The sequence below is a fragment of the Talpa europaea genome (genome assembly GCF_964194135.1).
Source record: "Talpa europaea genome assembly, chromosome: 9".
NCBI lineage: Eukaryota > Metazoa > Chordata > Mammalia > Eulipotyphla > Talpidae > Talpa > Talpa europaea.
In genome coordinates, this window is record NC_140076.1 from 117,955,320 (window position 1) to 117,969,881 (window position 14,562).

The 14,562-nt window shown below is 65.9% G+C and overlaps 3 protein-coding genes across 3 annotated transcripts; all 3 read right to left on the minus strand.

The window, feature by feature from the left end:
• LOC311176908 (olfactory receptor 5V1-like) lies at window positions 1-948 on the minus strand (the record flags this gene model as incomplete). The annotated part of the gene is made up of 1 exon (XM_084242543.1): window positions 1-948. The coding sequence occupies one exon, from the start codon at window positions 946-948 to the stop codon at window positions 1-3; it is 948 nt and encodes a 315-aa protein (XP_084098669.1).
• A 4,882-nt stretch (window positions 949-5,830) lies between these two features.
• LOC311176909 (olfactory receptor 5V1-like) lies at window positions 5,831-6,778 on the minus strand (the record flags this gene model as incomplete). Its single annotated transcript, XM_084242544.1, has 1 exon — window positions 5,831-6,778. One exon carries the CDS (start codon window positions 6,776-6,778, stop codon window positions 5,831-5,833), a length of 948 nt encoding a protein of 315 aa, XP_084098670.1.
• A 3,905-nt stretch (window positions 6,779-10,683) lies between these two features.
• Window positions 10,684-11,652, minus strand: LOC311176910 (olfactory receptor 5P3-like; the record flags this gene model as incomplete). The annotated part of the gene is made up of 1 exon (XM_084242545.1): window positions 10,684-11,652. One exon carries the CDS (start codon window positions 11,650-11,652, stop codon window positions 10,684-10,686), a length of 969 nt encoding a protein of 322 aa, XP_084098671.1.
• Window positions 11,653-14,562: the final 2,910 nt, after the last annotated feature.

Genomic DNA, 14,562 nt, shown 5'->3' on the forward strand with positions numbered 1-14,562 from the left:
TCAGGCCGCCTGCAAGGACCCCCGGCCACAGCACACCCTCCTGAGGGCTCCCTTCACCTCCGCGTTTCTCAGGCTGTAGATCATGGGGTTCAGCATCGGGGTGATCACCCCGTACAGCATGGAGATCAGCCTGTCTCGGGCTGGGGAGTGCTGACTGGAGGAGGGGCGGATGTAGGTGAATATGGCCGTGCCGTAGAACAGGCAGACCACCAGGAGGTGGGACGCGCAGGTGGAGAAGGCTTTGCGCTTCCCCTCCGCCGACCGGATCTTCAGGATGGTGGAGATGATGTAGATGTAGGAGACAAAGGTGACCAAGTAGGCACCGATCCCCAAGATACCCCCTATCACTAGAACCAGCATTTCTGCCACATAGGTGGACGAGCAGGACAGGGCCACCACCGGGGGGATGTCACAGTAGTATTGGTTGACCCGGTTGTTGCTGCAGAAAGTCAGGCTGAAGGTGGACACCGTGTGGAGCAAGGAATTGAGAAACCCTGCCACCCAGGTCCCGGCCGTCAGCAGGACGCAGCGGGCTTTTGTCACGATGAGGGAGTAACGGAGGGGGAAGCAGATGGCCACGTACCGGTCATAAGCCATGACAGACAGGAGGAAGACCTCGGTCCCCGCCAGGGCCACCAGGAAATAGAGCTGCAAAGCGCACCCGAGGAAGGAGATGCTGTTCTGCTCGGTCAGGAGGTTGTCCAGCATCTTGGGCACAGTGGCCGTCGGGCAGAATATGTCCAGGAGGGACAGGTTGGCCAGGAAGTAGTACATGGGCGTGTGCAGCCTCGTGTCGGCCCCAATGGCCAGGAGGATGGCCCCGTTCCCCAGCAAGGTGACCTGGTAGATGACGGCAAAGACCACAAAGAGGGGGTACCGCACCTCGGGGAGGTCGGAGAGCCCGATGAGCACGAACTGCGTCACGGCGGTGCGGTTGTCCACGGCCATCTCCCCCACGCCGGGTCCTCCTGCGGGGACGGAGCCAACAGCACCGCTTAGAAAAAGTGCAAAGAGCCCAGTGGGCGGATCTGGAAGCCGCTTGGCGTGGGCTGCTGCTCCGTCAGGGCGGTCCTGTTGGAGGTAGAGACCCCACAGGTAGAACCGCTGTTAAAACATCTCCTGAGACCAGTAACAACGATGCGGTGTGTGTACACACACGTCACACGTGTCACATGCATGTGACGGGATGCTACACCGCGGTAAGAAATAAGAGGGAATCCGCCGTCTGCGGACGTCCCGGGCCTGGAAGGGACAGTGGGAGTGAAACAGTCAGAGGACAGCGATGGACACGGTCCTGTCTCACCTGGGACGTGAGAAACCAAGCAAGAGAATGACCACGGAAACACAGGCCTTTACACGCTGACCACAGACCGCGCCGCCAGAGCGGGGCCAGCCGGGCTGAGAAGGCCAGGAGGGGGCGAGGGCCCCGTCCACCTCTGTGGGGCACGGTGGGCAACATCTGGACCCGACCGAGCTGGGAACCAGGTCAATCTCCCCCTGCCGACAGCCCCAGGGCTGAGCTTGGATCCAGCACCTGGCTCCCCTGAGCCCATCGGCGACGCGTCAGACAGAGACGAGCCATTTCAGAAACCTGGAAAGGCCTTCCCTGCACAGGGACACCCACCATGAGACGGTCAATTTAACTTTCATGTTAAAAGTGCATTTTCCGTGACAGCCACACGGACTGGATCCGTTTTCATAAGCGAGGGTCATGACTTCCAGCGAGCAAGGGTCTCGGAGGTCAGCGGAGACAGCCCCGCAGGCCCAGCCCAGCAGGCTGCCGGCCGGCCTGGCCTCCAGCAGATCTGACCCTGACTGGACACTTCATTACGAGCTGGATAAACAGGCGGAAGCCTCAGCTCATGGCCAGCGACTGCCAGCTGCGGGAGGACGTGCCGTTGTGTGAACAGGATCCGTCTCCCGCATCAGACAAGCCAGTCCTCGGCCTGAGATCTGAGTAGAAGCTCAGCCACATTTTGGAGGCTTTTGTCTCCATTTTGAACGTTAACGCATAGTTTTCCCGGGAGTCGTCACTGTCTGCCTGAAGGGACACTGTAGCGGCACTGAGAGCCGGCCCCGGTCACTGCCCAGGGCAGCCGCGGCCACTGGCCGCTCTGCAGTGACGCATGGGGGGGTCCTGAGCATGGCGTCACTCTGCGCCTCCGAAAGGTCCTGGGCCCGCTCGCTGCGGTCAGCCCGGCCTCCCACTCCCGCCAGCTCCCTGAGGCCTGGGGACGCCCCGCGGACACACAGCACACGCTGCTCCGGCTGTGGGCAGCGGACACGCTGGGACAGGGCGAAGCCGTGGGGCTGGAGCCAGGCCCCGCCTCTCCCGGACTCTCTTCAGCCCACAGGAACCCCCCAGCGACCAGTCCCGGGGGCCCCAGTTGGAGAGAGCAGCCCGGAAAAGGACACTGGGCACCTCGGGCACTGAGATCGGGGGCAGAGAAGCCACGCCCATTGCCAGCGGCCCCGGCCGGAACACACCTTCTCCTGCGTCCCGCAGCTCTGGGGGTGTCCCAGCCCGACCCTTCCCAGCCGTCTCCAAACCCAGCAGGCTCTGGGCTGTGCCAGAGGACCTGGTGCCATGCCGCCCTGCCCGCCCCGCAGCCTTGGCAGGGAGGGTAGAGGCTCACAGCCAACTCGTACCCAACTCCTGCCCTACTAGATGCCCCAAACGACATGCTGCCCCCCGTCCTGGCCTCTTGTCCAGACACAGCACGACAGACACTGCCCGTGCACCCCGGTCCCCCGAGGACCCACCGGCTCGGCCGCAGCAGCTCGCTCTCGGAGCGCCCAGGCGCCTGACGCTGAGTCCAGTCCCGACCCCGCGGGCTCTGCCCTCCAGAGGGTGCGTCGTCGGCGCCGCGGCAGGAGCACAGCAGCCCGAGGGCAGGGCCCCTCTTATGTGCCCATCGCTGCCTGCGGCTCCCAGGAGGAGGCGGGGATGGGCCCCGGGGGCCTCCCTCCCAGCCTGGACCCCTGCCAGCTCCCGGCCCCCAGGGCCCTTTCCGCCACGTGGGCACCCCCTTGGCAGCCGTCACTGTGAGGAGAGAGCATGCAGGCGGCTGAGCCCCACAGACTGACCACGGGCCCTCCGTGGCCGAGGGCGCTGCCCCAGGAGAGCCAGGAGACGGTCAGAGCGGGTTCCTGGCCTGCGGCCGCGCCCCCTCCCACCCCGACCCGGCTGCTCCTCCTTGAGCCACAGCCGCGGACTGCAGACCTCGTCCACACGCGCTGGGACCCCTGCCAGGCCGAGGCGGCTCAGCGGCCCCCACTCCACGCTGCAAACCGCAGGCCCGGTGGCGCGGAGGCCGCTCAGCCCAGCTGCGAGGGGCTGCGGCGGGAGCAGACAGAGGACACACTCGGCCCGGGGAGGGCCCGGCTCCTGGGAGCAGCGGGGAGGGACCACCCTGCCCTCACGGCGTCCCCTCGGGTCTTTCAGGCCTGGGCAGGTCAGCTGAGGGGAGGAGCCGCCGAGGGCGCCAGGGGACCTCGGGCCGGCTGTGCTGGGGTGCGCTGCCCTCCCGCAGGCTGGACGAGGGCGACAAGCCCGCAAAGCGCTGGACCCCCTGGGCCTTTGGGCACAGACGTGGCGCCCACACAGCCGGGAGGACTCCAGGACTCCCCTGGTGCCCCCCTCGCCGCTGTGCCCGGACCCGAGAACGCGCCTCCAAGTGACTCTCCTTCTGCAATGAGGAGACACCCACGGACGTGTCTCCCGGCGCCACCCTAGGACAGGCCCTGCCCAGAAAACCAGGGGTCCCTGCACCCCGCCCCCACCCCCCCGTACCCCGCCCTCACCCCACTCTCGCCCCACCCCATGCAACCCTCAAGCACCACCCCTCACCTCTGCACACACCCTGCATTCTCCCTCTGCACCCCCCCCACACCCCATCCCCACCCAGCCCTCACCCACCAAACACACTGCACCCCACACTCCCTCCCTCCACACTACACCCCACCTGGCACAAGACCTTGCCCTACACCCCCAACACCCACGACTCGCCCGGACACCCCGCCCGCCCCAGACCCCACGGGGAAGTGCTCCCGCCGCGGCCCCCACACGCTGTCCTCGGCTGCGGAGCCCGCGTCTCCCCCGTGGCTGCCCCGCGCTGCTGGCGGCTCCTCCCCTCTGCCCCGGAACAGCGTCCCCCTCGTTGTCCTCTGGGCCCCGGGGGCGAGCGTGACCCTGTTGGAGTTCGCGCTGTCCTAGGTCTCCCGGCGCCACGACCCTCCCCGGCGTGGTGGGCGCGAAGCCCCGCTGGCCTGGCCCTGCCCTTCCCTCCGCTCCGGGGTCCGCCTCTCCGGGGCACCCGCGGGCGTGGGGCGCGGGGCTCTCCCGGGACCCGCTCGCGCCTGCTCAGAGCCCCTGGCCGGGGACACCCCAACCTGAGCACAAGCCCCTTCTTGAAGCTGACTCTCTGGGCTGTTTATCAACGAGGCCATGATGAGCGGGAGGGTGGAGGGCCGGCTTCTGAGCCGCTTCTCAGACCAGGCGCGGTGCCCGCGGCCCCCGCCAGCCGCCGCCAGCCCCTGTCTCTCCCGCTGCAGCGGCGCTCAGCGGCGGGTTCACCCGCGCCCTCCTGCGGGAGTTACCACACTCTGCCCGCAGCGGAGCCCGATTCCAGACACCACCCTCGGGAAGTCCCCCCGGTGTGAAGGCCGGCGGGTGTGGCGTGTCTGGAAATCAGCGGCCTGGACGAGCGCTGGAATCACACACACGAGCCGCACCTGACATGCAGACGTGCTCCTTTATACACGAGACCTGACCCTCTCGGGCAAACTCCAGACAGGGAAGAAAATGAGGCACAAAAGCAACAGGAACCCACAGCCCCACAGCCCCATGCAGGGCCGCCTCTCACCCGCTCCAGCCGGGGGGCGCCCAGGGCCCAGGCGGGCAGGCAGCTGGTGGCCCCACGGGCATCCCCGGGCTCCGGGCTCTTCCCTTGGCGCTGACCACCGGGACCTTGAGAGGTGACTCGGGGGGACACGGGGAGGGACGGGGCTTCTCACTCACGGTGTGGCCCTCGGCCGACGGGCGGGGGGCAGAATTGGGGGTGGCAGGGCCGCCGCAGAGAGGGCCGCCCACTGGGCTCCGACTCCAGTGACCGGGGCCGGGCCGGGCAGTGGCCGCAGCCCTCAGCGCAGAGCAATGGGCGGCCGGAGCAGGCCGAGCGAGACTGCGCAGGGGCTCGAGGCCGGGCTGGGAAGCAGCGCAGACCACAGGGCCTCCCAGGACGGGGGTGCCCAGCCTGTGTGCCCCCGTGTGCGAGCGTGTGTGCGTGTGCATGTGCAGAGAAGGGGCCCTGAGTGTGAGCGAGCCGGCGAGGCTGCGGGACACGGGAACCAGGGGCCAAGTGCGCGGTGACACCGAGACAGGGACGTCGTCTCCAGGGGCAGCTGGCTGGGGGACGGGTCACGGCGAAGGGGGAGCGGCAGAGACACGGAGGAGGGGGAGCTACAGTGGAAGAAGGGCAGAGTGACCAGAGGCGAAGGAGACCGGTCAGCACCCACCGTCACCCACACGAGGACGGGCGTGAAGGGAGCCAGGACGGGGTCACCCCAGACAGGAGGGGCTGCTGGGCGAGGGCGAGGGAGGGGGACGGGCGCATTGTGATGCAGGTCAGTCCCGGTGGGCAGAGAGAGGGGGGTGCGGGCTGGGGGACGATGACGGATGGACGGACAGACGGACGGACAGACACATGGAGCTGAGCCGTGGTTGCTGTCTAGGGAGTCCCGTGCGTGCGCAGCAAGCGTCCACGCAGCCGCAGAAACGCCCCCTCTGTGCGTCCTCGACCCGCGACCCTGAAGGGGCGGCTCTGCCGCGTCAGGCCGCCTGCAAGGACCCCCGGCCACAGCACACCCTCCTGAGGGCTCCCTTCACCTCCGCGTTTCTCAGGCTGTAGATCATGGGGTTCAGCATCGGGGTGATCACCCCGTACAGCATGGAGATCAGCCTGTCTCGGGCTGCGGTGTGCTGAAGGGATGAGGGACGGACGTAGGTGAATATGGTTGTGCCGTAGAACAGGCAGACCACCAGGAGGTGGGACGCGCAGGTGGAGAAGGCTTTGCGCTTCCCCTCCGCCGACCGGATCTTCAGGATGGTGGAGATGATGTAGATGTAGGAGACAAAGGTGACCAAGTAGGCACCGATCCCCAAGATACCCCCTGCCACTAGAACCAGCATTTCTGCCACATAGGTGGACGAGCAGGACAGGGCCACCACCGGGGGGATGTCACAGTAGTATTGGTTGACCCGGTTGTTGCTGCAGAAAGTCAGGCTGAAGGTGGACACCGTGTGGAGCAAGGAATTGAGAAACCCTGCCACCCAGGTCCCGGCCGTCAGCAGGACGCAGCGGGCTTTTGTCATGATGAGGGAGTAACGGAGGGGGAAGCAGATGGCCACGTACCGGTCATAAGCCATGACAGACAGGAGGAAGACCTCGGTCCCCGCCAGGGCCACCAGGAAATAGAGCTGCAAAGCGCACCCGAGGAAGGAGATGCTGTTCTGCTCGGTCAGGAGGTTGTCCAGCATCTTGGGCACAGTGGCCGTCGGGCAGAATATGTCCAGGAGGGACAGGTTGGCCAGGAAGTAGTACATGGGCGTGTGCAGCCTCGTGTCGGCCCCAATGGCCAGGAGGATGGCCCCGTTCCCCAGCAAGGTGACCTGGTAGATGACGGCAAAGACCACAAAGAGGGGGTACCGCACCTCGGGGAGGTCGGAGAGCCCGATGAGCACGAACTGCGTCACGGCGGTGCGGTTGTCCACGGCCATCTCCCCCACGCCGGGTCCTCCTGCGGGGACGGAGCCAACAGCACCGCTTAGAAAAAATGCAAAGAGCCCAGTGGGCGGATCTGGAAGCCGCTTGGCGTGGGCTGCTGCTCCGTCAGGGCGGTCCTGTTGGAGGTAGACACCCCACAGGTCGAACCGCTGTTAAAACATCTCCTGAGACCAGTAACAACGATGCGGTGTGTGTACACACACGTCACACGTGTCACATGCATGTGACGGGATGCTACGCCGCGGTAAGAAATAAGAGGGAATCCGCCGTCTGCGGACGTCCCGGGCCTGGAAGGGACGGTGGGAGTGAAACAGTCAGAGGACAGCGATGGACACGGTCCTGTCTCACCTGGGACGTGAGAAACCAAGCAAGAGAATGACCACGGAAACACACGCCTTTACACGCTGACCACAGAGCGCGCCGCCAGAGCGGGGCCAGCCGGGCTGAGAAGGCCAGGAGGGGGCGAGGGCGATATAAATGGCTTGGGGGGGGCACATCTGGACCTGTTGAGCTGGGAGCCAGGTGTACCCCGAACTGCTGACAGCCCCTGAGTCTAAATTTTGAATCCAATTCCTCTCCCTGACGTGAAGCATATTCATGACATTTCAGAGACAAATAATAAATCTCTTACATAATAAAATGAAAGAAATTGAATTCCCTGTTGTGAAAATAAACCTTGGCGGATCCTGGTGTGGATCCCCAGGAGCCCAGGACCCTCCACGCGGCGTTCTAGCCCCTCCCCAGATGGGCGGATGCCGCCCCCCTGCCCCGCCTGCCCCATCCCGACTCCCCCCATCCCCGGCCCGTCCTGGCCACGGCCTTCCAGGCAACAGCGGTGGCTGCCGGTCTGCAAAGCGCTGCCTCTTCTGGGTTTCCACGGGAGCTTCAGTGTCTGCCTCGGGGGACCTGAGAGCCGCCGTGAGAGCAGCCGAAGATGCCCAGCCACGGGCTGTTTCCACAGCACCAGCGTCCACTCCCAGCTCTGCAGTGAGCATGTGGGGCTGGGGGGAGCTCCTGAGGGTGGCGTCACTCTGCGCCTCCAACAGCCGACGGTCAGCCCCAGCCTCCCGGCTTCCACCTGCTCCCTGAGCCGGGGGACGCCCCGTGGACGCACAGCACACTTGGCTCGGGCTGTGGGGAGCGGACACGCTGGGACGGGGCTAGGCACTGGGCTGGCAGCCTGGACGGTTCCTCCCGGACTCACCTCTGCGCGGGGCCATGGCACAGCCAGCAGGGAGCCCCAGCGACCAGTCACAGGAGGTGCCGTCAGAGAGAGCAGCCCGGACACTGGGCACCATGGACACTGAGCTCAGGGGACACACAGGCCCTGCCCACTGCCTGGCGGCCCCGGCCAAAACTCACGTTCTCCTCATGGCACGCAGGTCTGGGGCGCCCCGACCCGGCCCTTCCACAGCCGCCTCCAAACCCAGCAGGCTGAGGGCGGTGCCCAAGGACTAGGCGGCCCAACGGCTCTGCCCGCCCCGCAGCCTCCGCAGGGGGTGGGGGGGACAGGCCCGCTGCCCACTAGGCTGCACCCTGCTGGATGCCCTGCAGGACATGCTGCCCCTGGCCTGTGCATCCACCCTGGACACGTGCCCCAGACACCACCTGTGCGCCCCGGTCCCCCGAGGACCCACCGGCTCGGCCGCAGCAGCTCGCTCTCGGAGCGCCCAGGCGCCTGACGCTGAGTCCAGTCCCGACCCCGCGGGCTCTGCCCTCCAGAGGGTGCGTCGTCAGCGCCGTGGCAGGACCACAGCAGCCCGAGGGCAGGGCCCCTCTTATGTGCCCATCGCTGCCCGCGGCTCCCAGGAGGAGGCGGGGATGGGCCCCGGGGGCCTCCCTCCCAGCCTGGACCCCTGCCAGCTCCCGGCCCCCAGGGCCCTTTCCGCCACGTGGGCACCCCCTTGGCAGCCGTCACTGTGAGGAGAGAGCATGCAGGCGGCTGAGCCCCACAGACTGACCACGGGCCCTCCGTGGCCGAGGGCGCTGCCCCAGGAGAGCCAGGAGACGGTCAGAGCGGGTTCCTGGCCTGCGGCCGCGCCCCCTCCCACCCCGACCCGGCTGCTCCTCCTTGAGCCACAGCCGCGGACTGCAGACCTCGTCCACACGCGCTGGGACCCCTGCCAGGCCGAGGCGGCTCAGCGGCCCCCACTCCACGCTGCAAACCGCAGGCCCGGTGGCGCGGAGGCCGCTCAGCCCAGCTGCGAGGGGCTGCGGCGGGAGCAGACAGAGGACACACTCGGCCCGGGGAGGGCCCGGCTCCTGGGAGCAGCGGGGAGGGACCACCCTGCCCTCACGGCGTCCCCTCGGGTCTTTCAGGCCTGGGCAGGTCAGCTGAGGGGAGGAGCCGCCGAGGGCGCCAGGGGACCTCGGGCCGGCTGTGCTGGGGTGCGCTGCCCTCCCGCAGGCTGGACGAGGGCGACAAGCCCGCAAAGCGCTGGACCCCCTGGGCCTTTGGGCACAGACGTGGCGCCCACACAGCCGGGAGGACTCCAGGACTCCCCTGGTGCCCCCCTCGCCGCTGTGCCCGGACCCGAGAACGCGCCTCCAAGTGACTCTCCTTCTGCAATGAGGAGACACCCACGGACGTGTCTCCCGGCGCCACCCTAGGACAGGCCCTGCCCAGAAAACCAGGGGTCCCTGCACCCCGCCCCCACCCCCCCGTACCCCGCCCTCACCCCACTCTCGCCCCACCCCATGCAACCCTCAAGCACCACCCCTCACCTCTGCACACACCCTGCATTCTCCCTCTGCACCCCCCCCACACCCCATCCCCACCCAGCCCTCACCCACCAAACACACTGCACCCCACACTCCCTCCCTCCACACTACACCCCACCTGGCACAAGACCTTGCCCTACACCCCCAACACCCACGACTCGCCCGGGACACCCCGCCCGCCCCAGACCCCACGGGGAAGTGCTCCCGCCGCGGCCCCCACACGCTGTCCTCGGCTGCGGAGCCCGCGTCTCCCCCGTGGCTGCCCCGCGCTGCTGGCGGCTCCTCCCCTCTGCCCCGGAACAGCGTCCCCCTCGTTGTCCTCTGGGCCCCGGGGGCGAGCGTGACCCTGTTGGAGTTCGCGCTGTCCTAGGTCTCCCGGCGCCACGACCCTCCCCGGCGTGGTGGGCGCGAAGCCCCGCTGGCCTGGCCCTGCCCTTCCCTCCGCTCCGGGGTCCGCCTCTCCGGGGCACCCGCGGGCGTGGGGCGCGGGGCTCTCCCGGGACCCGCTCGCGCCTGCTCAGAGCCCCTGGCCGGGGACACCCCAACCTGAGCACAAGCCCCTTCTTGAAGCTGACTCTCTGGGCTGTTTATCAACGAGGCCATGATGAGCGGGAGGGTGGAGGGCCGGCTTCTGAGCCGCTTCTCAGACCAGGCGCGGTGCCCGCGGCCCCCGCCAGCCCCCGCCAGCCCCTGTCTCTCCCGCTGCAGCGGCGCTCAGCGGCGGGTTCACCCGCGCCCTCCTGCGGGAGTTACCACACTCTGCCCGCAGCGGAGCACGATTCCAGACACCACCCTCGGGAAGTCCCCCCGCGCGACGACGGGGCACCCAGAGCCCGTGTGAGGCCCCCGGCGGCCGCGCCCAGGCCCCGTGCCCAGGAGGGCGACTCGCAGAAGCGCCAGAGCGCAGACCCGGTGCCTGCGTCAGCTGTCGCGGCCACTCACATAGCACACTGACTCCTGTGTGTGGTTCAGTCATTTTACCACCCAGATTACCAGCACCGATTCTGGGGTGTCTGGAAATGCTCCTCATCAAATACTGCCATGCCCACCCGCCAGACCCCCCACCACGCTCCGCCCCACCCCCACCCCGGCCCACCAACCAGCCCCGCAGCACCCCCACCCACAACAAGGCGCCCCCGCCCTGCCCTGGGGGCACCCCTGCTTCACTCGCAGCAGCTTAGGCCTCGGGCCTCCCGGGCCTGGAACGCCCCGCGAAGTGGAGCCGGGCCACCCTGCGCAGCGCCCCCCGCACGTCCTTGTTCCGCAGGCTGTAGACCAGGGGGTTCAGCAGCGGCGTGAGCACCGTGTAGAGCAGCGAGAAGAGCTTGTTGAGGCTGAATGCAGCCTCCGACGGGGGCGTCATGTACACGGCGATGAGGGTGCCGTAGAACACGCTCACCACGATCAGGTGCGAGGAGCAGGTGGAGAAGGCCTTTCGCCGGCCGGCGGAGGACGAGAGCCTCAGGATGGAGGTCAGAATGCAGCTGTAGGACAGCAGGGTCCAGAGGAAGGGCGACAGGGACAGGAAGGAGGAGGCCAGGGCCACCCTCTCCACGGCCGCTGTGTCCGTGCAGGACAGCTTCACCACCGGGAAGAAGTCGCAGAAGAAGTGGTTGATGAGGTGGGGGCCGCAGAAGGTGAGGGTGGCGAGCAGCAGGAGCATGGCGCCCAGGAAGGCGAAGCCCCCCAGCCAGGACCCCGTGGCCAGGCGCACGCAGGCCGTGCTGTCCATGAGCACCGCGTAGCGCAGTGGCCGGCAGATGGCCAGGTAGCGGTCGTAGGACATGGCGGCCAGCAGGAAGCACTCGGTGGTCAGCAGGGCGCCCACCACGTACAGCTGCGCCACACAGGCGGCGAAGGGGACGGTCAGGCTGCCGGCCAGCACCTCCTGCAGCAGCTGGGGCGCGATGCTGCTGGTGTAGCCCACGTCCACGCAGGACAGGTGGCACAGGAGGAGGTACATGGGGGTGTGCAGGCGTGGGCTGGAGTGCACGGCCAGGATCAGCAGCAGGTTGCCCAGCACGGTGACCAAGTACAGGCCAAGGAACAGAGAGAAAAGCGCCTTCCCTGCGTCCCCGAGGTCCCCAAAACCCAGCAGGACCACGTAGGCGATGGTAGAGGCGTTCCTTCCCCGGTCTGCTGCCATCTGTGAACGACAGACAGGACACGGACACAGAGAAAGGACTTAGAACGCCGCTCGCAGGCGGTGAGGCCACAGCGCAGACAACCGTTCAGACGCCCGGGGCGGGTGGCCTAGCTCAGCAGAGCGCGCGAGTCAGGACGGAAGGTGTTTCCGGTTTTTCCAGTTTTATTGAGAAACAGCCAGGTGCACATTTACGAAGCCCAGTGTGTGGGTTTGACGCAGGCACACCCCGACTTGCCCCCCTCGTCCCTCGTGCAGCTTCTACGCCCTCGTGCCTGCTTGGTCGGGGCCCCGGGGCCGCCTCAGCCCAGCCCACTCCTTCTCGCCTGTGCGGCAGGGCTGTTGTTCGTCTACGCTGCTCTGCAATGAGGCTTTACCGCTGCTCTAGCAATTATTTGCCTTTCACGCAATAACAAACTTGTTCAGAATAGTAGGAATAGCTTATAGTTTGCATTTGGTGGTGTTCAAAAGTGTGTCAGACAGGAATGTCATGGAAACACAGAAGGAAACACACAGCAGTGCTACGCTGACTGGAACAGTGTGGCAGCCTGAGTTATTCCTTTTCCATGGGTGTTACAATGGCATGGAAAACGGGCTATTTTAAAATTCATAAAAACTCTTGAGATTTTATTACTTTAAGTCGAGCATCTGCCTAAATGAGGAGCAAACGCAAGTACCCAAGAGCGGAGGCCGTGGCTGAGTTGGTCTCCTCCCCGCCCTCAGGGCCTGGCCGCTCGCAGGTGTCTGTCCGCTCTGCTCCTCCTCTCACACCTGTGCCTCCTGCATGAGCATCTTCTCTCGGGGGGAATCAAGAGCTATCAACACTGGGCCTCCCTGGTGGCGCAGGGGTTAAAGACAGAGCTATCAAGCTGTCACCAGCCTCTGCAGCACGGGTTTGATCCCAGGCCGGGGAGCTACCCACAGGGCGCAGCAGACCTCTCCTGTCCCCCCGCTGCTCCCCTCAGCACTGGGTTTCAGTCAGTCTGCCTGTTCTGCTCCCCACTGTCTCTGGTGAATCCTCCACCCCCACCCCGCACCGCTGGCCTACACCCCAGTTCTTGTATGCATAAATAAATAAATCTTTAAAAACAAGAGTTATCAATATTGATAAATCATGAATCTGCTTTTTAAGCCCAATGGGCTGCTGATGCAGTCGCCTGACACGGCACGGTGCACATTTGAGATGCTCTCCTAGACCTGAAATCCAGTCCCTATACGGCTAAATCTTGCCCACGTTTCTGTTTTTATTGTTCAGATTTGATTTTAAAATGAGTAACTATTCGTTTTTGCACATTTCCAAGCAGCATGCATGCCCTTCAGGAGTGGCCGTTGCTCTGATTTCACCAGCGCAGCGTCCCCTTCACAAGCCCACGTCCGCGAGCCCCTCCCACCTCCCTCAGCTCTGGGCCCACCACTGGCCGAGTCTGCCGGGAGCTCTGGATGCGCCTCCGGGCTCAGCATCTGTTCTTCAGTCGCTGATATTGTGAGGGTGAGTGGACGCTCCTCTGGGCCCTGGTCTCGGGGCGCAGGGCCAGTGTGGGGCCCCTGGGGTCCTCTTGTAACTGCGAGGTCCTCAGCCCAGTTTTCCAAGAACATCCACTGATCACCCTGACACACTCCTCCCCTTCACTCCCCTTGGCACCAGCTGGTAAATCTTGAGTCCTGGCTCTTAAAAATCGGTCAAATCGCCTGCAGACCCCCCTGTGCTCACAGCAGAGGGACTCAGAGCTGCGAGTCTCTGCAGGTGGGTGAAGCAGCCTCCGTGCTCAGACGAGGAGTCCGGCCGGCCAACCTGCCGGCCTCCAGCCTCCAGGGCCTCGGCTGACCCCTGGACGGCTCTGAGCCCTTCGTGCCCAGCACTGCGCCCCGAGACACCTCTGCCGCCCGCTCCCCACCAACCCCCACCCCTCAGCTGTTGCCCGCTGGGCTGGAAGTCGGCACCTGAATCATGGGGTTCGCCTGACATGGCATGCCCTTCTGAGGTCACATGACTGTAAGCTCGGCACCCGCCTCCTATCTGGTGAGTTTGGGGGAGAGCAACCTCGCCCTGGGTTCGCAGGGAAGTGGAACAGCCCGGGGCTCGTGCACAGCTGACGTCAGACGAGTGGAGCCGCGGCGACATTTCGTGGGTGGTTTTTAGAGGAAAACAGCGGTGAGAATAGAAAATACGTCAGAGGTGGGAGGAGTGTCCTCTAAGAACCGTGTATCGAGCTGCGTCACGCGGGGGGTCCAGCGTGGACGGCCTTTCAGAAGGTCTTTCAGAAGCAGGAACCATCCACGTGATTTAACTACGTACCAGACACGAGGCGGGCGCTGAGCTTACGGCCATGTGACGCCAGCAGGGCATGTCAAGTCGGGAGAACCTCACCATTCAGGTGCCGACTTCCAGCCCATCGGGCAAAAAAGTAACAAAGGGGAGCACATTCCGTTCGGAGGCTCCCGGGAGCCCCTCGTCGGGGCCGCACGGTCCCAGCTGGTCGCTTCCCACGCACGGGAACCGAGAATACTGCAGAAAATCAGCCCGATCTCCCCGTTATAAATGTCACGTTTCCAACCGTAACGTTCTTTAATTAAGACATTTTAACCAGGACAAGGAGCAGAGAGGAGCTGGCGGAGGAGTCGGGGGGAGGGGGGTGGGGACGCGGCAGCGGCCTGGTGGCCGGCCCTAGCCCAGAGCACCCCGCCCTGCCGGGGGTGCAAGCAGGACCTCGGCGCAGCGCCTGGGGCGCTCGCCTTCCTCCGGGCACCACGTCGGCTGTCTCGGCCCGAAACAATGGAGCCCCGAGAGCCGGTGAGCCCGGCAGAGAAGCCCTGGCCCCCCGGGTCGGCCCCCACCCCCACCCCTGGAGCCCCCGCCCTGAGCCGGTCACTCTCGTGGCCTGAGAACGTGTGACCTGGGCCAGGTGAGACCCC